General features: G+C 37.6%; 2 protein-coding genes across 3 annotated transcripts in view; one reads left to right on the top strand and one right to left on the bottom strand.

Moving 5' to 3' along the window:
• The window catches only part of HOMER1 (homer scaffold protein 1), an 88,572-nt gene extending 76,736 nt beyond the window's left edge, over positions 1-11,836 (top strand). For both annotated transcript variants that reach the window (XM_066569826.1, XM_066569825.1), the window contains exons 7-9: positions 1,719-1,829; positions 3,505-3,585; positions 9,228-11,836. In XM_066569826.1, the coding sequence (XP_066425923.1) occupies positions 1,719-1,829; positions 3,505-3,585; positions 9,228-9,416 (381 nt within the window). In that variant the 3' untranslated portion in view covers positions 9,417-11,836. The remainder of the gene's footprint in view (positions 1-1,718; positions 1,830-3,504; positions 3,586-9,227) is intronic.
• An 8,992-nt stretch (positions 11,837-20,828) lies between these two features.
• JMY (junction mediating and regulatory protein, p53 cofactor) overlaps positions 20,829-27,962 on the bottom strand; it is a 66,560-nt gene continuing 59,426 nt past the window's right edge. The window contains exon 11 of the mRNA XM_066569180.1: positions 20,829-26,181. The gene's annotated coding sequence lies outside the window, so the exon portion shown is untranslated. The remainder of the gene's footprint in view (positions 26,182-27,962) is intronic.

Raw genomic sequence — 27,962 nt, 5'->3', positions numbered from 1 at the left:
TGTCCTCATTGATGTGTTCCAGTTCTTGTTTGTGTAATTGCAGTGGTGAACACTGTAACAGTATTATAAGAATCTAAATACAGATAGATATGTGTAATTGAGAAAATCATCTAAGACTTCAGTTGTAATGCTCAGTGGCATGTAATAAAATGAAGCAAATAAGTCTTTTTTTAATTTTTTTTTTGTCTTGTCATGAGCCTGGTATTCCTTTTGGGACAATACCAGCAAATAAGAAAGTTCTTTAGAGTGGAAGGGAATGTTGCCTTACCAAGCTATATCCTACTCCCTCATTCCCTTTACCCCCTGCCAAGAATTTGTTCCAATCTCAGTTCTCTCCATTACAAACCTCATGTGCAGAAATGTCTCCAGCAGAAGAGCCTAGATTCATCATGGCTATTGCAGAGGAGAGGTTTGTGGTCTGTGATTCAGACAGGAGAAGTTGTTTAAATTTCCATGTGTTTCATCTTGGCTTCCCTCGGACTTGATTCAGTAATCTACCTTTTGAGCCTACAAATAGTTCAGAGTTTGAAATTGCTGGTATCACAGTGGCTTTATTAGCTAGGGGACATTGGTGCTGGAAAGGAGCAACCTTGATTCCCTGAGATACTATTTTACCTAAGAAATTAAATTGTCTTGGAAAATATCTGCCCTCAGCCTTATGGCTGCCTCTCTAAGAATGTTAAATTGAGTGTTAAAGGTTTTTGTTGCAGAATTAACTAGCATTTTGTTCAAAGGAGTTTCATGGCCAGATTTGTAGGCGTGCCATGCAGCTCTGTTGAAAACTTTATATTAGGATTGACAGGCTTATAACTTATGGAGAGAAATTCATTATTAGGTTTTAGTTATTAAACAAAAATGTTTTAGTGCACACATGCAGGCAGACATGTGGTGTGAAAGTTCTCTAATATTCTGACCTGAAATGTGAGAGGTACATAAACAGAGATTTTTCTGCATAGGCTCTAGCTGCATGGATTTTGTTTCTTTGATGCAGCAGCTGTTTTTTAAAACTTTATCTGTGAGTGGCAGAACATTAGCATCGTTTTGATTATGAAATAAAACAAAAGTGCATACCACTGCCAGGTATCTTAACATAATCAAGGGCAGATGGAACATGCTTGCTGTCTGCTAATAAAAGGGGAACTGAGCAGATCCAAATTGTGACATTAGCTGTTGCCTTTGTGACTGAGAGATGAGCTCCATTAGTAGGGAAAGTTAGAAGCTGGCAGCTGTACTTTGCTGGCTGAGTGTCTGCTATTGCACTGTTGATGCCGAGTGATGCTGTGAAATGTTAATTGGCTTTCTAGGAAGTGTGTGAACATTGTGACTTAGTAGGGTGGTAGAAGATTAAGTGTCAGATGGAGAGGTTAGTTAGACAGACAGATCTGTGTTTAGTCATCAAGGCATTACTGTGTTTGAAGTGGTAATTCAGAACTTTGTTAAAACTTTTGATAATTAGTATAATTATCAAAATAAGAATTAGCGTTCTTCTCAGCATATAACAAATGAATTTGTTTCCAGGAATTCATAGCAACAACTTACATAATGATATATAATGGAACATTATGCCAACTTTATAAGAACACCTTCACCATTTTAATCAACAGAAGTCATCCAGAAGTTAGGGTGTATTTCAAAGGCAGCTTTGGTGCAAAGAAATAATAGTACCTTGAATATATTGAAATTAATTCTGTATGTGTTTCTTCTACTTATTTCAACAGGTGACTGAGCTGGAGTGTGTGAGCAGTCAAGCCAATGCAGTCCACACTCATAAGACAGAATTAAACCAGACAATACAGGAATTAGAGTCTACACTGAAGAAAAAAGAAGAGGTATCTGCTAACATTTGTTTTTGGCTTTTCTATTACATAATTTCTAAAACCTTTCAATATTAAGCTTGTGATGGCTAGATACTGAATTATTTGCTATTGATGTTACAAAGTAAATTCTTTTTCAACTTTTTGGAATTGTTAGTATTTTTTGTTTATATAATTACATTAGCCCAATATAGAGCTGGGTATCTGGATAGCAACAAAAAAACTATCATGTTTTCCTGTTTGCTTTTGCCAAACATTTCTGTTTGCAAAAGTAAGTCATAAGTGGTTTCCACAGAGCAATAATCACAGTGATGCAGTCCAGATTCACTAAGAAAGGAAGCTCTTGTAGGCATGCTTTCTGTTTTTCTGGAGAATAGGGTTTGAGACAAGTAATAGGTCAATGCCTTTGTCCAGCCAGTCTCTTTTTCAGGCTCTGTTAATAGAGCTGACCTTTATGGTCCATAAAATCAGTTCCATAAGATCAATTTCCTTAAAAACATGCCAAACCCCCAGCATGAAACTTGGTATTTACTGTGCCATGTGCCTTGGCCTGGATCAGCAGCAAGTAAATAAAAGGAATTGGAGTAACACCTGCATTGGCATATGTCCTAGAGGAAAGCATATCTGTGCCACAGAAGGATCAAGAATCACCCCTTTATGGATGGAAAAAGGAGATGGAAGCAGCTGCACAGGAAGAATTATTTGCCCCGTGTAAGAGACTGTGGGCACTGGCGTGTGTACTTGGAGGGGCAGTGTGTCTTGCCAAGCCTTCCCTCAGTGCTGTGAGGTGTTTCCAAGGAGGATGCAGGAGAGGCACAGTCATTACAGAATATACTCTCAAAATGGAATGAAGCCTTTTCCAAACTCCTTCCCATTTAATAGATTAGGCTCAGCTTGGTAATGTTTCCCATTTTGTTGCCCATTTCTTTTGATTATGCTGTGTTGTTGGCTGCAAAAAAATCCTGCCAAAAGGAGTTCTGGGAGGTGAATATGCCTATCTGGACAAGAGTACTTACTAGTTTTAAGTTTGATACCTTTTAGTTTTGTTCACTGTTTCTATTCTTGTCTCTGGAAGTAAACTAAGAACAGGTTTCTCTTCTGTTCATTATTTCATCTATGTTTATTTTATACCTTATTGTTTTCTAATTGCTAAATTAAAGATGCCATTTCTTTTAGATTCTCTTTTTACAGAAGTCAATCAAAACACGCAGTTTTTTGATGTTCAGCCCTGCTGCTGGTGACATAATAAGCAGTTTACATTTGAAAATTGGATTTTTTTTTCTTGAAAAAATGGGGAAGAGTAGATTCTGATAGAATTTAAAGTATTAATTTGTTTTTTAATTACATTTTAAAAATTAATTAATTAATTAATTTAAAAATTTGTTTTCTTAATTTTTTGGGCAAAAATTATTTCGTGTCTCTTCAGGGGGAAAAGAAAACTTGGACTTTTACAAATGAAAATGCTTTTGTCTATTGTTGTTCATTGACACTGGAGCTGCTGTTTTGGGGCTGTGATTTGGAAGTATTGGAAGCAGGGCTTACACGTCATGTTCTCTGATGGGCAGTAGCCAACTGGCAGTTTTGGTATTGTTGCAATGACTTTCTCGGAAGAAGAAGCAGGAGCCAGATTACCAGCACTGAGGCCAAGCCAGGTAACACATTGCTAGCAGGGTTGTTTCTTCTCCCTTAGGAAATAGAAGGATTGAAACAAGAAATTGAAAATGCCAGAGAGCTCCAGGCGCAGAGGGATTCTCTGACCCAGAAGTTACAGGTGAGCTGTAGTGCATCATCTTAATTTAGAGAAAGTGCATCATCTTAATTTATCAGCAAATGAGCAGTTCACATGTGCAACTTGTGCTATATTTACTGAATGTGCCAGATGAATGTGTAGGTTAGACTGCCCTGAAAGTGCTGGGTTGGGATGACCCTTAGGGATTTGTATCAAAATTTCTACCTGCTCTAAATTGCTATTTTTATCTGACGAAACACATCCACATTGTTTTTACATGTCCACGGTACTCACAGGTTAGCAAACTTCCTTCCCTGATACATGTCCTGGACAGTTCTGGTCCATTTTCATAGCACTGTCTTCCCATAGTTTTTGCATGCCACTGAAATGGTCTGTCTGTGTATCATCAGCCTGGGAGGAGTTTGTGTTCAGTTTTTTAATATGTCCTGAGAAGGTAAGGGTTAAAATGCTCTTGTGTAGTACAGGCTTTAAAACCACACTTTCTACATTTTCTTGGAATTATTTAGAAACATTATGTTTTTATTGTTTCTTAGCAGTTGTTTCTTACTGTGTGTAATGCCAGATAGCTGAGGCTGCTGGAATTCATGTTCTCTCATTATATCCTCCCGTGCTCCATCTGAGCTCTTTCCAGTCTGTTGCTGCACTGACCAGCCTGCATAGCCACATTCCTTGTCACACCTGCCTCTGGAATGACCAAAAGCTTATGTGGATTACACTCTGGGTTCAGCTTTCTGAGTTTTGAAAGAACTGGAAACTCAGGCATTAAATAACTCCAACCCTAAAGTGCTGAAAGGGAATTCTCTTGGTTCTATGGCTTAGCATGCTGAAAGCAAGCCCCATCAAGTCACAGCCATAGCTTAGAAATCATTAGGCAGCTATTCTTTGAAATGTGTGACATGAATTGGAACCTCCATGAATCAAATTTTAACCTGCAGAATAAAACACTAAAGATCAAAATGAGCTCATTCATTTTCCCCATTCTTACATCAACTTGTTTGTACAAAGTATGTTATTACTTTGAACAGTGTTTAAAGAGTGTTTTGAGTACACTGACCTTCCCTGTTCCAAAAACTGTTGCTGGTTTTAGGCTAAATCTACAAGTTTTCATCTGAAAAGGCATTTATGTGAGACTAAAAAGAGACATTGTAATATAACATTGTAATTGTAAAGAGAGTTGGAAATTGTTCTAGCAATAGCAAATGCAGTAGTTTCATTGTAAGATCACATGAAAAGTAGCAGTGAGCCAGAATTATCCTTAGCAAGCAGAATTATGAGACTAGTAAGAGATGAAAGATTAGAAAATGGTAAATTTTTATTAAAATTTTACCTTATAAAGTCAGTAGTTCCATTTTGGTATATTTATGTATAAGTGATTGAGGGCAGCCCTGCCCAGAAGGACTTGGTGGTGATGGTAGATGAAAAATTCAACACTAACCAGCAGTGTGTGCTCACAGCCCAGAGAGCCACACGTGTCCTGGGCTGCATCCAGAGCAGGGTGGGCAGCAGGGCCAGGGAGGGGATTCTGCCCCTCTGCCCTGCCCTGCTGAGACCCCACCTGCAGCTCTGGGCTCCCAGCACAGATGGACCTGCTGGAGTGAGTACAGAGGAGGCCACGATAAGGCCTGATAAGAGGACTGGAGCACCTCCCCCATGAAGAGAGGCTGAGAAAATTTGGGCTGTTCAGCCTGGAGAAGAGAAGGTTGCATGGAGAGGTTACTGTCAGCAACTTTAGAGTATCTGACAGTGGCCTACAGGGAGCCAGGGAGGGACTCTTCATCAGGAACTGCAGTGATAGGACAAGGAGTAATGTCTTCAAACTGAAAGACTGTGGGTTCAGATTAGATGCTAGGAAGAAATTCTAGTTGTGATGGTGGTGAAGCACTGCTTCAGGTTACCCGAAAAAGTTATGGATGCCCCATCCCTGGAAATGTCCAAGGCTTGGTTGGATGGCACTTTGAGCAACCTTATCTAGAGGAGAGGGTTCCTGCCCATGACAAAGGTTTGAAACCCTTTGTTGTGTTGTTTTAAGGGTCCTTCTAACCTAATCCATTTTATGATTCTGTGATTGTTTAATCACCAAATGGATATATTTTGTATATATGTCCATGTGACACATTGTAAGTGATGTGTTTCTGGAAATGGCTCTGTATGGTTTTATTCAAGTAAATTTAAAGGATCACTTAGGATCTGAGTTAAAAGGTGCCTTTATTAAGCTTAAACTTAATTACTGTCCTGATCCTGCCCAGGAAAAAGATCTTGAGTCTGTGCTTTGCTGTAATTGTCCTGCTTTGATTATACTGGTGTTTTCTGAGCCACTTCATCCTACATCTGTCACATTCTCTGCTGTAGCTTCACACTGTCTCATGTATGTTCACTTACCTGACTCATCATTTATTTTCAGACTGATTCTCTCCAGGGTTTGTATCTGTTTCTCTCACTCTTTGTTCTTGTGCTTTTTTTTCCCCTCTTGTGCTTTGCAAGTGGATTATGTAACTTTAAAAAATTTTGGTAAAAATCCTCTATGAAAAATGCTATACAAAGAAATTAGTATTTCAAGGTGTACTGCATTTCTGACAGATGCACATCAGGAATTGATTAGATATCAATCATTGGAAAACTCTAATGAAGAACAATATGTTATCATGAAGGTTAAGTATCGGGGTCCTAATTCCATTTGTAATGTAGAGAAGTCATATGAATGAGTCATGATGAGCATGACTCTCACAGTAGGTCAGAATATCTTTATTAATATGGCTGATTCCTAAATGTTGCTGTTGTGTATCATTTGAATATTTTATTTCAATCCTTGCACTGAATTCTGCAAAAGATTGTTACAGTGTGAACAATAAACATAACTAGTAATGATTTAATTTTTCTGTAAGACAAAACAGTATGAGAAATTATTACATCTGATGAAAGAAGAGCTTATAAAACCAAAGGTAAAAAATCCAAGTGCAAAATACATTCTAAAAAGGGCCTGAATGTATCAAAGAGTAAATTTGTTGTTGGATGAGATCAGCTGCCAGTAAAGGGAAATGGCACAGTTAGGGGAATAGATTACATTACATGTAATCCTCTTCTTCCAATCAAGAAGCAAGTTTTGTGGTTGACTGATTTGAAACAGGAAACTGCACATGAGCTGGACATGAACTTACAATGCAATAACATTGCAGAAAGCATTAATACTAATTTAGGGTAAATATGCATAAGGGTCAAATGTAAATTTAAGAAGTACCATTTTCCAGAAATTAAAAGCAATATCTTCAGGCATATTTTATTAAAAATGTGTGAGAAGGGCCTGAAGGGTGTTCTTCAGTGCTAGATACAGGCCAACAGAATGCTCTAGTCAAGCCCAGATATTACAATGTAAAGCCATATAAGTATCTATAGATTTGTCCCAAAGTGATCTATTTCATCACTGGCTTGCCTGCTTGCAGGATTTAATTATCATTGAGGTTAGAGCAGTGGCAAGAAGACTTCCTAGAGCACACAGATTTGGTGACTAGGAGAGGAGCAATGACAGGATGGGCAAATACTGAAAAACAGCAATCAGTTTTCTGTGAGCTAAAGAAAGGGCTGTGTCACTCTGGCAAAGCTGAGAGGACCTTGGATTTCACTTTTATGCCCTATACTGTAATCACTTGGCCCTCAGAGGGTATTGAACATGTGCAATCACTACACCAGGTAGTACTTGTAAGTGCTTGGCCTGGAAGGCAGGAGTAGACCAAATGAAGAAGAGTCTTTACATGGTATTACTGGGTTATAACCAGTTGTCTTCATTTGTAACTGCAGTGGAGTAGCCATTTAATATATAAGCATGTATGCATTTTATTTGTATAATTTCTACAAGTGCGCTATCCAGTTAGCTTCTTTTAGTGCTTTGGCAACTAAATTGTTCAGTGCTACACAAATTAATTCTTCTCTTAAGCCTGGCAGTAAGGGGTAATTCCTGTTCTCAGGTGTGCTGGCTGTTCAAGACTGGTGCCCAAAACTCCATAGTTTTTTACTTGCTCATTTGCAAACAAGAAGTAGGGGAGGCCTTCAGCTTGGCTGGGAGGTAACCCTTGGCTCTGCAAGCAGCCACAGCTATGAGGCAGTGAATGTCCTGCAGCACTGCTGGGGGGCCAGAGCTCTGGGCTGCTGCAGAGGCTGGGAGCTGAAACTGAGCATTGGCCATGTCACCCCATCCCCCCTTTGGCCAGGGATGCAGCACCCAATCAATATTGCTGCCAGACCCCTTGCAAGTGGGTACCTTTCTCAGGCTTTGATACAGGGCTGGCATTACATACCTGTTACTCTTGAATGACCCAATATATTTTCTGTATAGGTCAGGTTGTTTTCTGTGGGTAGCTGAGATCTGTCCAATGTAAACATGAATATATTTCTTAGCCTTGAGGGAGACAGAAGAATCACACCAAAACCAGTGAGAGAGTTGGAGGGCTGAAAGAGGAGTTGCTCATGCTGTGATCATTGTCTGCTGCCAGATCTCCCTTCCTATTTGTAAAAGTAGTTGTAGTAAAATGTCAGAGGAGGCCTGTTAAAGCTTTGTGGCACAAAACCACTGTAAAGGGAGGAGGTGTTGAAAAACATGTTACCATACATACTATGAATTCACTATGCACTTTTCCAGAGATGCTCTACAGGGTGTATGGTATACTAAACACACTGCCTCTGTGCTGCCTTTGAAAATGATTTTTGTAACTGAAATTACAAAACTTAGCATAAATTTATTAGGTGGGCAATGAATCGAACAAAGAACAATATGCTATTCCAGACCTAGGTGACTGGTTCATTTGTGATTTGATTGAAGAGAGGGCACCTGTCTTGCACAGGGCAGAGCAGTTGGCACTGTCTCCCAACAGGTGCAAGCTGGAGCTGTGAGGAGTCCCAGGGGTGGATGCCAAGGGCTTCTCCTTGTGAGTGAGAGCTGAGCTTGCTCAGGGTCAGACCCCCTGGGCTGTGTCCCACATGCTGCTGCTCCATCTTTCCCGCACTGCATGGGAAGGGCAGATCTGTGCAGCAGTGGTGGCTCTCCCAGTGTCCCTGCTCCACAGGTGGGTGCTGTGCAGCAAGGCACCATGTGGTGCCTTGCACCAGCTTGCACCTCCTGGTTTACATTTGTCACAGTCACCTTGACCTCTGCTTGGGCCCAGCCATGTTCCTGTCTTAATTTTCAGAGTGCAAAGCCCATATACAGGATGGAAATAAAGTGGTGCTCCTCTGTCTCTAAAGCAGCGTTCTGGATGGGTTTTTGCATGAGAACTTTTGATGGAGAACCATGTCCTTGACCAAATAATGTAGTCTAAATCAGGGCATACTTGAATGTAAGTAAACTCTGAGAAGGTGTTTTCATTAGGCAGTACATTTCTGAATGATAGAAGTGATAACACACTTGAATAAGTGTATCATTTGTTCACTGGTTGAGTTTGTTCCTCTCCAAAAGTTTCAGTCCTTCAGATAATTATGGAGAAATGGAGGAAGTGGCAATACATATGCAATCTTAGTAACAATTCAGGTTCTGGTTTTGACATACTGAAAACTGGAAAGGTTTACATACTATTTTAAAAAGCAGTTGACAAAAATAGTACATGAGCACCAAGAGGACATTAGACTGCTTTGTGTTTGCAGACAACGCATTAACATGTTGTGTATTTTCTCTGAAGGAAGTAGAAATTCGAAACAAAGACCTGGAAGGACAGCTGTCTGATCTAGAGCAACGTCTGGAGAAAAGTCAGAATGAGCAAGAAGCTTTTCGCAATAACTTGAAGACACTTTTAGAAATTCTTGATGGAAAAATATTTGAACTAACAGAATTACGAGATAACTTGGCCAAGCTAATAGAGTGCAGTTAAAGAAAATGGGATTTCAGTGCCAATCAGCTTAAAGATGCACTGTCTCTCTTCATAGGACTGTGTTGGGCTCTGCATCAAAGTTGCACAAAATTAGAAAATGCTCCTCTGAGAGGGATTGTTTTAAATTTGACTTGTAATTCAATGTAAAATTTAGAACTTAGCTTGTAGCCAGTTTAAGAAAAAAATAACTAACAAAAAAAACTTGAATTACAAATTACCTCCTTTTACATTATTGGCCACAGATATTTTGAAAAACATTTACAATAATTGAATGCAATCCTTTTCTAATTATCAGTGATGGAAGAATTAGCAGTGTCCCAGGACACACCCCATTTTGTGACAGATACAATATAGGTTATTGGCTGTTTTATTTAAGATATTTAAATACTGTGTTTTGTGCAAGAACTTAGTGATGACAGCCCTGTATTTTGTTCTTAATAATTTCTCAGGATATGTTGCACTGTGGAGAAGCAGTGCCAGAACAAATTTATTCTTGCCAGGAATGAGAGAGAGTTGCATCTTTAATTGAAAGAAATTTACTATAATTGCTTGTATAAACTTCTTCTTTTTTGTTTTTTTTGGGGTTGGTTGGCTGGTTGGTTTTTTGGTTTTTTTTGGAGCTATACATATATACTGGAAGATACCGTATTTCTTTATGGAGCTTACTTTGGTGTTCTACAATATTGTCCAATGTACGGTTTAGTTTTTCATATGAATTCCATGTACTTACAGTGAGATAGTATCTTCCACTTAACTAAATTTTGAAGCCAACCAGTGATAGAAGGTGAGTCCCAAGGGAAAAATAAAAAGCCCAAACTGCCCTGAGAATTTTAAATGTAAACTTAACATTTTAAATTTGACCTGCACACATAACAAGGAATGGCCGGTTTTTTGTTTCTGGCCTTGATACTTATATTGAATGTTCAATTTGCTGTTAATCTGTTCTGCAAGAGACTTTTTCAGAATGTGACATGAAGTAGAGGTTCTGTGAGTAATGGCTTATGGGGAGCACTGTTCTGTTACAGATTCATTAAGAGCACAGAGGTACCGCAAGGGATTGTTTGTACACTGAACGTGTCTGGCCAAAAAGGCTAGAAGTTTTTTCTTGAAGTTTTGTTGTCATAGCAAATTGAACTGAAGACATGTTTACTCTTTTATGGGTCTTCATATCACATCTTTATCCAAACTACACCAGGCAATATTCTGAACTGTTAACTAAGTGTTTAAAAACAAGACATTGAATTGAATTATCCTTAGTGAGCAGGTTTTAAAGTTGTTTTGATGTAATTTTAACAGACTTTTGGCAAACACATATTTCTTTATATAATAGATTTATTTTAAAAACCCAACTCCTTGAAAGGTAAGCCAATTGTCATGTGTCTTGCATCACAGTGCATTCTTGCCATAAATTGCTTGTAATGCTGAAGAGGGCTTTTTTAAAATGTATGAATGAATGTCAAACCTCAGAGTTGAAAGATGCACGAACCTTTGTTTGCTCCCCAAATTAATTTGAATGTTAAACATGAAATCTAGCTGCTTATTCAATTTGTAGAACACAGTTTTCTTCACTTAGATTCTGATATTCAAAACTAGAAAAGATAAGTTTGTTTTCATGTATGTACTGTGTGTATGTACCATATAATACACGCAGGTTGTCATTTATATTGGAAAGACATGCTTTACTTCTAAAATAACTTTTTCTTTTCCCTTAACTGGTAATTTATCAGGTCTCCCCTGACTAGTCAGGGAAGTGGCTTAGGTTAAATGTTGAAACTGTCATGTATTATATGGTATGTAATATACACAATGTTTACGCTTTCTCCATATTTTTTAGGGTATTTTCTCACATTTATTAAAGGGGTGGGGGGAGCTTGTTTCATTGTGCTACTGGTTGAAAATTTTGTGGTGAGCTACATGTTAATCATTCAGGGGATTTTAGACAGTAGTGTGTATATCTTCATCAGGTCCATATGAGCAGATACAGCCAGTTTTTAATTTTCCTGGGGATATTTGGGCCTGATTCTCCTGTCACTTGTGCTGCTGTAAACCAGATGTGTCCTTGATGTGATGTCAGCAACATTCCGTTGGCATAACATCCGTGGAAGTGCAAGGAGAATTCGGCCTGTTAATGCTCAGTGGACATAATAAGGATGAAGAAAGAATAAAAAAAACATAATGATGGAATAAATGTAATATTATTTTTAATGATATTATTATTGACATTTTTAAAGATATGATGTCATATGTGTGGGAAAAATAGTGGACAAAATATTTCCACTTAAATTTTGTGAATATGTGTGGTACATGAGCATTTATATGTATAAGTACACACACATATGTATATACAGAACATGGAAAAATTTAGATGTGCACATTTTTAATATTTTCCTATTGAAATTAAATTTAAAATTGGAAATTGATATTTGAGAATTTCTTTTTCTCATAGAATAGATAAGCTTCATTTCTTTTTTTTTTAAACAATACAATTACTGAGGGCTGCACCTTTGAATTCCCAAATAGTTGCCAAACATAAATATGGGATGAGGTGGACATACGTGCACATATAAATAAAATCCTATGTCTAAGACTATTTTTAATGCTTATGTACAGTAGGCAGGTGTTTAGAAATTGTGATCTAAAGTTCATACTTAGGTGGCTATACCTACTGTAGCCTCTTCACTTCTGTTTTAACATAAAGGTTTTGCCATTTGAAACATTACTGTCCCAGAGACAAGTACTGTACATTGTATCTATCTTTAATGAAACTATGGGAATATGTATACAAGAAAACAGTGTTCAGTACTATAGCCTGAAAACATGACCGTGAACTTGCACTGGAGGGGAGAGCAGTTACTTTGTGTATAAATTTACGTGGCAACTACAGTCTTGGGAAAAAAAAAAAAAGAAACAAGAAAAACAAAAAAAATAACAAAAGAATTACCATAAGCCTCACAGAAATACAGAAATAGAACAAAAAAAAAAAAAAAGAAAGGAGAAAAAAGAAATTAAACCCACAGTTCTTTATTTTGAAATACACTTGCTATTCTCTGGAGAATGTATTACTCTTTTTTTTTTCCTTTAATCTTCTTCAAGTTTGTGCAAGTGATAGCAGCAGCTACCTTAATCTTTCAGGTGCTACTGGATTTTGCATTAGTGTGTTATGTTGTGAAATCCTGACTTTGACATAAAAAATTTTTGTAAGTATATCCCCGTCTGGATAGCTAGTTTTTGGAGTGTATTGTTCATAATCCATATGCCTCAATGATCCAGAAATTGCATTTTTCTATGTGGACAAAGTAAAACATGTGAATTAAACTGTCCATTATAGATGACTGGAAGTTCCTTTTCCTGGCCAATATATCCAGGAAAGAGGAGAAAAAAATGGAACTGATAATGCAGAAATGCGGTTATAACATCTCTAAGAAAATACATTTTCAGGTAAAATACAAATAAATAAATAAATAAATAAAGGGCTAAACCAGTTGTTACTCAAATAAGTATCATTTAATGCTATTGATGGCATTCCCAAGATAATTCCTTTAAAGAAAACCTTAGAATTAATAATGCATCAATTAAAGATTAATGTTTTGGGATATGTCTTTTCAGTTGTCAAATGTGAAAGGTTTCTGATTTCTGCTCATTTTTCTACCAGTTGGGGATTAACTTCAGGTTTGCCTTCAATAAGAGGCTAAACCTCATTTCATTCTGTCATCTCATATATTCTGTACTGAAGTGGCTGCTGAACAGCACTCTGTGAGCACTGCATTCAAAAGTCAAAATCAAAGCCATTTTTCAGAAATACTGCATGGAGAGAGGAATGGAAAACTGTTGCAGACCTTAATTCTTTGCAGAGCTGTATTTTTATCAGTAAAAGCACTTAACTTGGTTAGTTGCAAAAACCTTAAGGCCAAAGACAGATCTAATTAGAGATTAGATCTGGATGTCAGAAGACAATTAAAAAATACCATCAAGAAACTCCATCCCAATGTGTGTAGTTCAGTTTCAGTAACTGAACATGCCAGTTAAGTGCACACCTATACACTGGGGTTTCTTTTTCAGAAAATGGACCTGACTCTGCTAAGCAATGTTCAAACTGTCTTGTTTACATTTTCTTAGTAATGCTGCATTTGTGCACTACCTCTGAACAGTGCTAAGCAGAGACCATATCATGGGATGATATAAAATTATATACACATTATTTGAAATCTGTGGTTTTGCTTAGCAGCCTTAGTTCCTCATTTTACTCCACTTACTTCAGACAAGATGGATGAATTTTCCCTGTTTTGTTAAACATTTTGAAATTTGAAATTTTGTTAAACATTTTGGAGTTTTGCGTTAGATCCCAGATCAGTTCAGCTCGTGTCCACTCTTCTGGCCATGCCTAGCCAGAAAGCAGGTGTGAGTCTAAATGTCACAATACCTCTAGATACTATAGACATAAGGGGGTTTTCACACCATAAGGGGTCTCATAGCTTGCCCGCCACAACCTCTCAGGGACCTGCAGTGGCCAGTTCTGCTTCTGCACTGCTGGCAGCTCATCATAGGACCAAAGAAACACAATATACCTACTTTCCCCCTTATTGCTGGGTCTTGCATAAGCAGAGCTCAGATGAAACGATATATCTGGCATTCCTTAGTATTTTCAGATAAAGCCATTGAAGGAAAGTAACAAAGGTGTTGTAAATTTGGGGTGGGTGAGGGAAGCACAGATTTCAAAAAGATTCCCTAGTGTGGAACCCTTGTGTAGTTGTAAAATAGGTGAGAATGATTTGCATAGGGAATGACAAACCACCTGAAAGGATCTCACTTTCCTTAGGAGCTCACATCATGCTGACATTGAGCACACCTGGCTTGGCCCAAAAGTCCAGTCTTGATTGCTAGAGGCTTCCCAAGGTCAGCACTGGGGGTGTGTTTCATGAAGACAGCTGAAGTCCTGACAGTCTGCAAACCCCATGTCCTTTCTGTCTTTTACCTTCACCACTCTAGAGGTTTGATACCAGTATTAGCCATCAGTGCTCCCTGTTTTCTGCTGCCATCCGATCCTATGATGTTCCTATGATGGTAATGGAATTCTGAGCTGAGTTTGGGGTTTTTTCTTTCTTTTAACTTGGAAGTAGTTTCCAACCTTGTTCCCTGCTTTGGGAATTCTCATCTGCTCTCATCCAAGCCTCATCTCGCTGCATGGATCCAGCAGTGTGTCAGGTGCTTTTGCTTCCATTAGGTTGAGAATAGCAACATAGACATTTTCTTGGAAGAGAACTTGCATTTCTGTGACTGTGGTAATTCTTGAAGAAGAAGGATTTTTTTCTCAGTAGATCAAGAAGGAGGGCACAACTAAGGACCTTCACAAACAATACCATGCATCCAGGTGCTAAGGGGAGAGGAAGAGCTACACTTGACAAGGTATGTGTAAATATAATCTGTGTGTATGGATTTCCTCCTGTTGAATTAAATATGGTCATGCAGATACTTGCAGAGAGGGAACAAGGCCTTTGAAATTCTCTGAGTCTGGCTTATATTTTATTAAATGTTCAGTGGAATTGTCTCTAAACAAAACAAAAGAAATTGGAAGCAAAATGACCTTGTACTTGCCTGCAGGAGAAAGATCATAGCCCTTACTTATGGATGGAAATTTTAACATTAAATCTACTTATTTCTTCACATCTGAATATATATGGTTATTTTTATAATTCCAGCAGTTTTGTTTCTCAGGAATCTGCAGCAATGAGAACCAGAAATCCATCAGTGTAAGGTACAGCTCTCTTTGACTTAGTGAGAAAGTATGGGGTAAAAGTATGTAGCTGAGTGCCTCAAGTAGTATTTCATGCGAGCATCCTGCATCTAGTCCCTGCTGCACAGCCTCACTGCTACACCCTGCCAACTGCACTTGCTGTCTGTCCAGAAGCAACCCAGGAGGGCTTGCTGTCCTTTGTTCAGAAGCTGCTGCTTCAAAACTGTAGCTCTGTCATTACCAGTCTGGAGCCCTTTTGCTCCAGAGCATTTTGCACAGTCAGAGTTTTGCTTGCAGGGGGAGAAAGGGGGAAATTTCATTCTGTGTATCTTAAAGAAGCAGAGTAATATGTAGATTTGCTATAAGCTGCTTTTCCCCACCTCTTTAAAAAGAAATTATGAAAGCTTTATTTGAGGTGGTAATTGTTACCATTTGAACCTACCAGCCAAAACTTTCATTATCGTCTATTTCTTGCATTTTTTCTTTTGTTCTGTGTTCTTTTCTCTTGCATAACATGGAACAACTAAACATGTTTATAGTCAATATAAGTCCTAAACTGCTTATGGAATGAGAAACATAAATATTCAGTGTCCAGCTCACTCAGCAGGGACATCAGTAACCCAAAAAACCCAAAACCCACCCACAAAAGAGATACTTGTGGGAATGAGGTGCTGACTGTTGTGCATGAACATTTCAGCCTCAGTGAGGAAGCATTGGGGATCTTCTAAACAAGCATTACTGAGGCATGCTACTAGAAAGTACCTTGAATCAGAGCTGTCATAGAGACAGCAATGCAAATATTTTCAGAAGACATGAGTTTTCATGCTCTTCACCGATGATGGTAACTGTATTGCACAAATAGAAAATACCTATAAGGCACATGTAACTCAAGTTAAAATGCAAAAATGTGTTAGGATTGATAGCAAAAGTTCCCATCAAGCTAGAAGATTTCTGTCATCAGCTAGAATAGGCGACAGGTCTTTTGCAAATGAATAATAGCTACGTTGGAAATCTCCATGAGAGAACAAGTACAAAGACAAGAACAGTTCTCTGTACCTGAGTCAGGCTGGGAAATCCATCTATGGGACTTAGTCTTGAGTAACAGGTTGGGTAGCTGGCAAACAGTACTGTCGTTTCAGAGGGGTTTAAAGGAATTTTGACACTTGGGCCACACTGCAGTGATCAAACTGGGACAAGGACACAGATATCTAAAATCCAGAAGGGAATAAGGCCTCACAGAGCACAGCACTGGTCAGCTCTGTGACTGAGCAAGCAACTGCACTGGAACTGCTGGTGTGTCCAAACATGGAATCGTCTCTCTGAACCTGGCAATGAGGATGGTTCACTTATGGGATAAGAACAAGCAAGTTCACCAGCCTTGAGGCTGGTTTTACAGCTCAGCAATAGCTGTTAGGTGGCTGTGGAATTTGCCATAACACTTCAAGTCTCACTTTTGAGGGTCTCACTTTTAATGCACCAGAAGAGGGGGCCACTACTAGAGGCAGTTGTAAGGTGACCTCCACGGCTCCCACAAGCACAGTGCTGGGTCTTACATGGCATAAATGCTGGCATGCAGCTACTTGGAAAATAGTTAGCTGGTGACAGTGGCATGTCAAAGGATCAGGCCTTCATCACCTGGAAGGTCTTCATGGATTTAAGTGAAGAAATTCTAACTCACAGTATTTCAGGGTAAGTTTTTCTTTTTTAACTGAAACTTCACAGCTTGCTATTGCAATGACACATTGATGGGTTAACAGAAGACACTGTCCTGTTGGGAAACAGCTAGGCTCCTTCCACTGGGAAGGGAGCAGAAGCAAAGTTTGCATTCAATTAACCAAGCTGGTATTAGTGATAGTACCAAGCACTTCCTTATCCAGAAGCATCCCTGCAACCTTGAGCATCCACCAAGGACTGCAGCAAACTCATTCATCTGGGCCTCAAAAGGCAGGGATTCTGTAGTTATCTCAGGCAGCTAATGGCTGGGAGCAGAACCCAGGTTTATCCCAGATGGCTGACAGCGCAGTCTCAACAAATGCTGTCTGGAACACAAAGTTTCTGTTCGAAGTTTCTTACTGTAAACAGAGATTAAAAGTTGAGTACTTGAAGGGTTGGCATTTTCTGCAAAATGGGACATAGCACTAACTTGGAAATGTAACTGCTTTTGAGTATTTAAATATAATGCATATTATTTTGTACACCAATTAAGCAAAGCATGCCCTGGTAGGCATTGTGTGGCTCATGTTTTCCCTGAATACATAGCCCAAGTAGACTTTATTAAAGATGACAAACCTGATCTCCTAAACAGAGATTTGCTTTAACTAATAGAACCTTTGACTGAGGACAATTTCTGCACTCCTCTAATCTTTTCCCAGAATGGCTGAATAAGAGTAGGTGCCCTCCAAGTATTACTTGGGGTGTTTTGACCATCTCCTGGCCACAAGCACTGACGGAATGGCCCATGAATGGTCAGACTTTGCAAAAAGCAATAGCCTGACTCACTGAGCACAGTTTGACTTAGAGCTGAGTGACAGAGCAAGGTATGGGTGTGCCAGGGGACACATAAAAACACTGTTGTAAAGTGGGGGAAATAAATTTCCTCCTGCAGATCTCCCAAGGTGCTGGGCAGGAGAACGAACCTTATGTTTCAACTTACTCTGCTATTAGGAGAAGATTTTCAGCAGCAGAAATCTTTAGGAAACCATGACAAAAATATATGTATGCCATCGACAGAAATATAGGATATGTGCTTTCTCTTTTTTGATACTATAAATATTACTTTATAATGCCAATTTAAGACATTTTTTTAACATGTCATTAGAAACCAAGAGCAGTGTGCAGTGGTTTTTCTGTCAAATTGTTTTCACAGGATTTTATCCACTCCAACAGTCATTTTACTCACAGCCAAGTGCATGTGGGGGGGGAAAATGGCCATCCTTTTATGGTGCTTCAAAAGAAGTTGATTCATAAATGTCTGTTACTGGTGTTTAAATTGTGCTTTTAACATGCATGGCAGTTTGAGCATGCACTGATGATTTTGTATGCTAACAACTCAGTTACACTCTTACTGAAATTGAATGGGATTAAAATAAAGTACCGAGGAAGAAAAAGTATAGTTAATATAAGTCCTTTGTATGAATTGCATGATTCTTCAATCTTCCTTATTCCTGACTTTTAAACAGTAATGTACAGAGGGAATGTGATGCTAATTAGAAAAGTTGTCACGATGCAAGAATGAAGTAAACAGTGACTTATGTTTGAAAGTCTGTGAATGTGCTTAGTCTTATGTAAGCAATGTGGGGTATAGTGAGATGTCTCAGAGAAGTCAAGAAGGCTGCTGCATTCCATGGTGAGGAATGAGTGACAAGAAAGCAATACAACAAACATCCCAGAAACAGCACAAAACTACAATAGGAAAAAGGGGTAAGACAGCAGATACAGTGTGAATGTGAATATAACTTTTGTTTTGGTTTAGGTTCTTTTATTCCCAAAGTTTTGGTTGATTAATGATGAGTAAACCCCAGCAACGACAGAGGCAGCAGCTTTAACAGCACAGAGTAATCTGTGCCTGTTTTTATCCACCAGCCCTTCCTGTGGAGGCAACAGTTCAAAGGAGATGTGCTGTTTTTGAGCTGATGAAAATCTGGGCAGTGAGCATGACTGTGGTGAAGATTTGTATAAAGTTTAGAGAAAGTAATTAGAGACTGAGAATCTTACTGCAAAGGGGGAAAGGCAGAAATGCTTCTCTGTGGGATCAGTTCTGCAGGATGGAGATTTGGACAGATACTTGCAGCACTTCTGTGAGCAAGGTACATTACACAGTGATGATACTGTAGCTTCTTGGGAACACCTCTGGGATGGTTTGCTGCTGAAGGGCAGTTTGTGCAAGCAAAGTGATACCTGTAACAGTTAAATGGCTGACATGGTACATATCTAAAGTTTAAGACCACATTTTATCCATTTTTATGGACATTATAACCTTCCTTTATAAATGGTAAAAAACACAGTAGCACACACAGTGTGCACAACTCTGTAATGGTAGATTTAGACCTTTGCCTTGAGCATAAATCTCCAGCTGCAGTGGTGGCAGTGACATGCTTATGGCTTGCTGATCCCAAGATTCAGAGATACTGTAGCAGTCCAGGATTCCTCTAAGCTCCCTCCAATTGCAGGAAGAATGAAGCCTATAAAATGGGCTTCTCCCTATGATGGGAAACAGCAGTAAGAACTGCTGAGAAAAGCAACAGTTCATAAGTTTTGGAAAAAAAATCTGCAAAATACACCTTCCATTTTTACTTCTTTCCCTTGTACCTACTGCCTCTGTTGAGCATTAAGAGGTGGAACAGAGACAAACCCTGCACGTACCAGTAGTTCCCCTATTTCAGAGTCATTGTGGCCCACTGAGTATTTATTTACAATGTACCTTTGATTTACATCTGACATGTTACAAGCAGGAAAAAAAAAATGGTTCTTTCATCTTCTGTGTTGTACCAAAAAGAGGCCTTATTTTGCATGGCATACCACTGCCTTTTAATTTTGCCTACAGATTACATTGACTCATCTGCAATCCTGATGCATACACTAAATTCACTTCCAACCTGTACTGACACTGTAGAGAGTTATAAAAATAACAATCAACTTAGCTACTGAAGCCAGTGCCAAACAGAACCATGTGATGGAGCATCAGTTTGTCCTGCAGAGCAAAACCTGTGCAGGCACCCACATCAAGATCACACACTGCCAGAGCTTTAGGAACAGACCTCAGACACAAATGTAACTCTCTTCTCTCTTAAGTCAGCAACAATCAAAGAACTGATTATTTCAAAGCACATTTTCTACTTGTTCTACATGTTCTTCCATAACCCAGAATTAAGAGTCATTATTACCTGGCATGAAAAACACCATTAGGAAACCAATGTCAGACAGCTTTGAATTTTGTACAAGACATGTTGCAATGTAGATTTGCACTGCAAATACAAAGTTGGTTTCATGTTACTCTTTGAAACATCCTTTTTCTTGTTTTCTCAGGATTGTAATGGCACTAAAAAGTTCCTGTTTCAGAAATACACTGGTTTTTCGTTTCCTCATGTTAAGGAACCAGCTAGAAATAGAACTACTGCACTGCACCAAAAACACAGAAGCAAAAGGGAAAAGAGATACAATATAAAGACACCTTTTTTTGCAAGACACAGGTCTACATAAACAATAACACAAAATGGCTAGAGCAATAAAAGGAAGAACTTACTCACAAACACCTAGGAACTCTAGTGAGGGACATGGTAGGTGTAAATAAGGGTGCCAAGCTCTTAACATTTCAGTAGTTAAACTTTCACCCTTTTTGATAGAGTGTTTCTGTCTTTTGATCAAGAGATGGAAAGTGGATGTGCTTTGTAATTATGCACAACTACCCAGCATCATTCAGGAGCAAGGTTCTTCTGTAATACTTATATTGTTCATGTGGATTCATTTACAAAGATGTTACCTAGCTACAAATATTCCATGCTGCAACATAGCTTAGAAGCAACCACCTACCATTAAACCATGACAGAGAATTTGAGGAATTGTAAGAATACCAATGGGAACTGAAATGAATTAGATCTGAAATTGTTTTTTGTGGGAACCAAACTGTACCAAAAGTATTTTTAAATGCTAGTATATAATCAAAGTTAAAACCAAGACAGTGATCAAATAAATATCCTTTAATAAAGAAAAGAGGAATAATTTTAAAGCACCAAAACTGTGAGTATGATGTTACATTGCATGTACAATAAGGTGAATGCAGTACTTTGCGTACAGGTTTAAATTTCTGAACCATGATAATAAAACCCCATGAAATACACAGCAATAAACTTGCACTGCAGAAAAGCTGCACTAAAGAAAAAAGACCAAGAAGCAGACGATTAAAACTTCTTTTAGTTTCTAGGTATTGCTAGAAATCTTTGTTTAGTTACTAAACTTTTTTTAAACATACTTGTGCTTAATACTTAGTAACTTTGAGCATTTTCAGGCATAGTAAATTTGCAGAGTTTTTACAATAAAATATGCATTTAATATGTCCTTTTGAATATAATGGAATTAAAGAACTTTCTTAAAGCCAAGCACAATGTGCTAGTAGTGTCTTAGTCTAATGATAATATTGCACAAAGCTAGTAAATGGAAAATTTGTTTTCATTATTTCTTATTTATTCTACAGGCTTAACAAAGGAGTTAGTTTCATTAAGCTTCACTGGCTTCATTAATGTAAGACAACTTGCAGCCATCTGTATTTTTTTAGCTTTCCTTTCATGATGATGCATTTCTATACACGTAAAATGAAATTCAAAACATGTAACAACAGCAACAACACGCTGGAAGATGTTAAGTGAATATCCCCAATGCCAACACCTATTAACTAATTCGGAAGTCAAAACTATGTTTATACTCTGAAAATCAAGCCAGTTTATGGCAAACAAATTCCTGGATAGGCGACAGACTCTGGAATAAAGTCTCTGCAGAGTTTGGACTATACACACCAAAATGGTGCGTATGATCCTTTCTACTTGTTTTCAATGGACACACTACTGGTTAATGAGCATTAGATAATGCTCTACACATTAATATTAAAAACTTAGCAGAATAAAATTAATTGCTTGGTCATTTTCCATATTAGAGGTACAGAGCATTCACATTTGAGAATGGAAAGATGACCTTTTCTGTCAAATTCTGAAGCTCTGAGCAACAGAATATAGAAGACCTGAATCACAATAAAAATACATAAATGTCAGGTTGCAGATTCACCAAAGCCAGAGCTGTGAGTTTTGGATTAACAGTCAAACTGAAAGGGAAGTACAAAGACCCATATATGCAACAGCCCCTCCCACAAATATATTGGCATGCCCGCCCTCCCTCGACCCTCCTAAAAATTCTAAGTATTTATGTATTAGGCAGCAATTAAATATAAATTCACTTTGTAGGAAAACTTAAATTACAGTATATTTATAGGTTAAGAATAGCCATTGTGTTGATAGCATTGATAGCAGAATGTTGATGTGCTTATTACACCAAAGAGCAATTTGCAGTCAAGTTTAGGATGACCTATTGTCTGTCAGCTCCAAGAGGACTGAAATCATGCAACATGCTCTCCCAGTAAGGTGCTTCTGTTACTCCTTTTCTTTGCAAGAAGCTTTGCTTGTTCTTAACATTAATTCTGTAGTGCGAAACATCAACAACATATTGTCCATGCTTATGAAATCATTACCAGAAATACATCCAGGTAATTTAATTACATAAGCATTACAATGAAAATAAAATCTGATTACACGCATGAGCAAACTTGATTTACAAATTACACTCCTGAAATTCAGTGCAACAAATGGAATAAGGATAACATTAACCAATAATGTTTCTGCCTCCTCTTCTCAATAAGTTGCATCTTCAATAATGCATCTATCATTACTGTATTATTAAACAGTACAGAATATAGTGCTTATACTCAAAATGATTCTTTACAAATAACGTAGTGAAGTATGTTGAGTTCTATCCCCAATTCAGTCACAAAAGTACACAATATATAATCATACTAATTTATTTTACAAGTGTCTGGTATAGAATGCAGACTGTCAGATTAAAAAAAAAGAAAAAACAAACAAAACCAGGCAAAACTTAGAAGTGATGTTTGAAAAGAATAAAAAAAAAAGCCTTCATCTACCCTACACAGATAACTAACATGAAAATACAGTAAAATGAGTAAGACTATTGATCATTTGTAAAGGATCTGGAAACCTCCACGAATGAGAACATGAAATTCTTGTTGATATAAATTCAATTTCTGAACAAGACTATTGCTGTTTACCTTACATTTTGGTTATTTTAGCAGAAACCGAGTATTTAGTTTCTTGTTCCCATTTATAAAAGGTTTTCCAGTCCTTACATAAGCATTTGTACAATAGACATTATGCATCCCAAATCTTTACTTCACTGGATGTTATAGCATAGTAAAACTTCTAATTTCAAAAAAGAAATAAGTTTCTAAAAATAGAAAAAAGCCAAAAAGCTGACAAACTACTTAAGATAAATAACTAGCAACAGAACAATGCAGCCACAACAATAAAATGAAAAATATCAATAGGCAGGTCTTTTTATGGAGGCTCTTTTTCCTTGCGCATGTTTACGTGTTTTTCCTTAGTGATGCTTGCCAAGATTTCTCACAATTATTACAGCATTTCTCAGCTGTGGAGGAACTGACCTCAACACAGGACTGTCATGATTTCCCTAAGTTACTTATAAATATACTAAACTTTCCCCTTCTTCTCCAGTAGCCATCCCACTGGAAAATTTCATATGGCAGAAGATGGTACCTTTTATGCATTAGCCTGTGTACACTACATATGCACAATTTTTATATCAAAGTGAAAATTACATGAAATTGTGACATCTAGTGACTCATGGAGATTTAAATTCAGGATTTTTTTTGAGTAGGATGAGGAAAAAAATTCATTCATTTTCCACATAGAAGATGGCAGTTTTGAACTGATACATACTGCTATGCTGAGCGTAACAACTAGTTTTTGTGTGCCATAGAATACATGCTCATATGAGAACTCCATTTCTATTGAGACTAAGCTACTACAGAAATCTAAGATTTCAGCTAAATATGAAACAGATTAAGAAGAGTAATTTTCATCAGTCATGCACACATTTTTCAAGGCAAAGATGACAGATCACATGGCAAACATATCTGAAAACTGTAGTAGAGTACAGCATGGAGCTATTTAGATAACAACACAGTGGTAAACTGCAGACAAACGTGTTGTGCAAGGGAACCACTGCACAAATACTTTAAAATTACACTATTTTTCCTCGGCTTGAAATTTTGCTAGTGTTCTGTATGCATACTCTAAGGAATAAAACCGCAGGCTGGAAAATAGGAAAAAATGAACATAAAAGTTCCTTGTTTAATTTAGCACTAAGTTTCAGACGAAATGTATAATGTGCATTACCATTTCACATCAAAGTTCTGTTTTGTGCTACAGCCAAAAATTTATTTGATTACCTTGGTTTTAATGTGTGGTGTGACTGAAAGTACAAACAAATGTAGAACTAAACAGCTGATGGTCTAGGCAGTGTCGAATGATTATGATGAACCTTGAAAGTGCTGCTATTGCTGCACGAACACAGCATCAGACAGCTCGCAACCATACCACATAGCACAGAATTCAGAGAATAAGTTTAAGAAAAAAGCATCATGAAGTTTTAGGCCTGTGGAAAGCCAGTATCAGGTGTTTCACACAGCTGAAAAATAGAGACCTAGCAACTAACACAGCAAAATCTATACAATTCTACAGTAACGCTGCTCGCAGGTGCTTTGAAAATCAATGTTCACTAACTTTATAAGTAAGGCAACATGGTTAAGAAAATCCTCCCGAGATGTTTGACAGAGCTTTAATTTTTGGATAGCCACAGCAAAACATCTTCAATAGACTGAAGGGTCCCAGAGCTGAGGTTCCTTTAGATTACACAGCCTATTGCTAAGGTAAGGTCTCCTGCTCCTCTCTCTGTAAGTAAACGGCAAGACGTGAAATCCCCTGTTATAAATGTTAACACAGTACATGTTCCATTACACGACAGCAGCAATGAGTAACTCCACTTAAAAGAACCCAGATCCCCATAAAGTAGTTTATCTGTCAAAAGAAGAACAGTGAATGGACCACACAACACAAAGGACAGGGACTGTGTATTTCTCAAACACAGTGTATGTTACACTAGTAAAAACAAAATGCTAGTGGAAATTCAGCTTTCCTAGAAGTGTAATGGGCTGATTTTTAATACCACATGAGGTTTTTAGGTGGTACAAGGCTACTTGTATCTCTGTATTGACATACCTCTTGGTACTGTGGTATCGTAAGAGTAGCTGCCTGCAGCCATTAGTCATGAGGTTTAGGACTACTCCTAAGTATTCACTGCAGAGGAAGTTGTAACTCTCCTTTAAAAATAAAACAGTCAGAATTAAAAGAAACTTTTTTCAGCCAGTAGGCTTTTGGGTATGAAATACAAACATTTTTGCAGCCACTAAAGGGAATAATGAAAACCAGCAAGAATAGCATGATTTTCACAACTCAATTATCAGAATGCTTAAGTGCTTTGATCTTTTTTTAAAGAAGGCTGCTTAGACTAATCAAAAGCCATTTTAAACCAAAAGAGAAAAATATTTTTAAGTATGAAATTACAAAATATTGCTTCTTATAACAAATGATAAAAGTATAACTAACTTGGTTCAGCATAGCTAAATATTTTTAAAAAGCATGAAAATGTCTACTTTAAAAAGATGTCAGACTAAACATGACCTTCTAAAAAGGTGCTGCAGTATGTCTTACTAAATATATCATGATGGAAACAAACACATTCTTGAATATGTACTGAACTCAACTCTTAATTCTCATTGTGCTGTGGTCACTTGTTGCTTTTCATACTGATAATATGCTTCTTCAAGCTAAGAAGAAAAAAGTCTTAGTTGCATGTTACTGAATTTCAGCTACTGTAGTGCAACTAGGAATTCTCTTTCTGGAATATCAGACTGCTACACAGCAAGCTTCTCTGCAGGGAGCCATTTTGTTGAATTTTCAAGCACATGAGATATTCAGTGCAGTGAAGGGGCCATTTTACAGCTGGTTTAGAACCCCCAAGTTACTCCAACAGCAAGTAGTCTCCCAGCTCAAAATGGCCCCCTCACTTAACTGGCCATACATTACTAACGCAAATATAAAAAGTGCTTAAGAATTGGGCATTCTTGATAGTATAAAATGCACGTCTTAACAACTTAGTTTTGTGCCCCAACCAGAATTTGTTTGAACAAATAAAGAAAAAAGTGACCTGAAATTAACATTTCAGGCCATTTTTTTCCAATACTGAGTTATTTGCCAAAGAAAGACTATTTCTTTGCCAAAGAAAGCCTTCTGTGGAATTGATGGTCATAACTGCTGGCTCTGAATTCTCAGAAATGCAGAAGAAAAGTAAATCTTCAACTGGGGTTCTTTTCGCACATTGGTGGCTGTCAAGCACCTGTTTGGAAAGAAAGAAAAAGGAACATCTGAAAACTAAACTGCTGTACAAATATTCTCAGATATTCTCAACATATTAGGCAATTCTAACATGCAATATAGTGAGCAGTGCAATATACTGAGCAAAGGTTCTCTTTGCTCCCAGGATAATGACACAGTGACTCTGAAGCCAGAACACACATATGACCAGGACTTTTTTTTTTGCCTTCTGGTATTACTGGCAGTTAACACAGATTAGATTTTGAAGAGGCCCAAAATACTGGATGAGAGAACAAAAGCTCCCTTGTTATCTGTTACTTTTGTCCACCACTGAGAGGAACTCAGGTTCTGCATTAGTTACAGTACTCTTAGTGTACTATGGTGCACTGTTATGTACTCATATGCAGATATTCTCAGGATACATTTGATAACCAGTAATCTCTCAGATTTTTCATACAGAAGCTACTACATATTTATACTGCTTGCTCAGCTACTTCAATATACAGAATGCCTCAGTATCTTTTTACATGTTTCAGAGTGTCTGTCTGGAAAGAACTGCTCTTTAAAAGGTTAGCCATAACTTTATGTAGAAGTTAACTCACAGAACAGGAAATACAAGAAATTACTAGGTCTCCTGCAAGAATTAGTTACTGTTAGTTTTGTCTTCAAACTTCAATAATTAATGAAACCACTTCAGTGAGCACTACTAACACTCCCTCTTTCACATGTATCAAGGAACTTTCTGGTACTTAATAAATATACATCACTGTATCAGATTTAGCCTTTCTTTTGTAAGGCAAATATGTGCATTACACTTAGCCTATACAGACATATTTATAATTACGCATAATTCATAAAAAATATGTGCCAACACACTTCTGTAAACATGTTTTCAACCTAAAATCTCTATGCTACTGTTTTGGCATGTGTAGCACAAGTTAAAAACCAGTCGATCAATCTTAAAGCATGATATTAAGTGGATAACCTTACAGTAAAAAATACTAGCCTGCTATTTCTACAGCAGACTTTCATTACTTTACTCTTGTATCATGAATGCTAGTAAACCAGTCTGTATCTTCAAGCAAGTATGCTCATCTATATGGAAAGCATTTTTTCAGTTGAGTTGTCTCAATCTCTGCTGTTTCTGAGCTATTTTTTGATGAAGTGAATATCCCCAAATTTTCTGAGCTATTCTTTACATCCATTTTTCAATCTAAACTATTATGTGTTAAATAATCTCACCTAAAAACAACCCTAACAGGGTTGTTTTTGTCATAAAATACAACATTGGTAAGAGAAAGCAAGTCTTAGATATGTAAAGAACAAGGAGCACATACTGCTGACACTGAACTGACACTGAATACTGCTTTTAGGTCTAAATGATTTCACAGGACTTCAGCAGGATGTAGACAGGTAAAAAGGAGGCAACAACCAGGGACCACCTGGCAGTGATTTTCAGGCTGCATTCTGAACTCCTTTTATGGGGCTGCAAATAGCAGAGAAAAACATATATTTACATTGTGTGGCAATGACCACAGAATATTTCTAAGACACACTTCCAATGTAAAATGCTTAGGAGGTCAACCAATTTAATTTAAAAAAAATTAAGTCAGTCTTGGAAAATTTCTTTGTATTTTGCCAAAAAAATGCAAAAAAATCCTAAACAGTCAAACAGATTTACTAAAATCAAAGTCAAATCACAAAGTTTAAATTTGATCTGTTATCTTGGAAATGAGATTGCAGTCTAATTGCAATTGTACTAAGAAAGCCAAGTTATTCCAAGACATGTCTTTTCTTATAGCT

Source organism: Molothrus aeneus, chromosome Z (genome assembly GCF_037042795.1).
Source record: "Molothrus aeneus isolate 106 chromosome Z, BPBGC_Maene_1.0, whole genome shotgun sequence".
Lineage (NCBI taxonomy): Eukaryota > Metazoa > Chordata > Aves > Passeriformes > Icteridae > Molothrus > Molothrus aeneus.
Note: the sequence above shows the minus strand (reverse complement) of the source record. Positions and strands in the feature narration are given on the sequence as shown.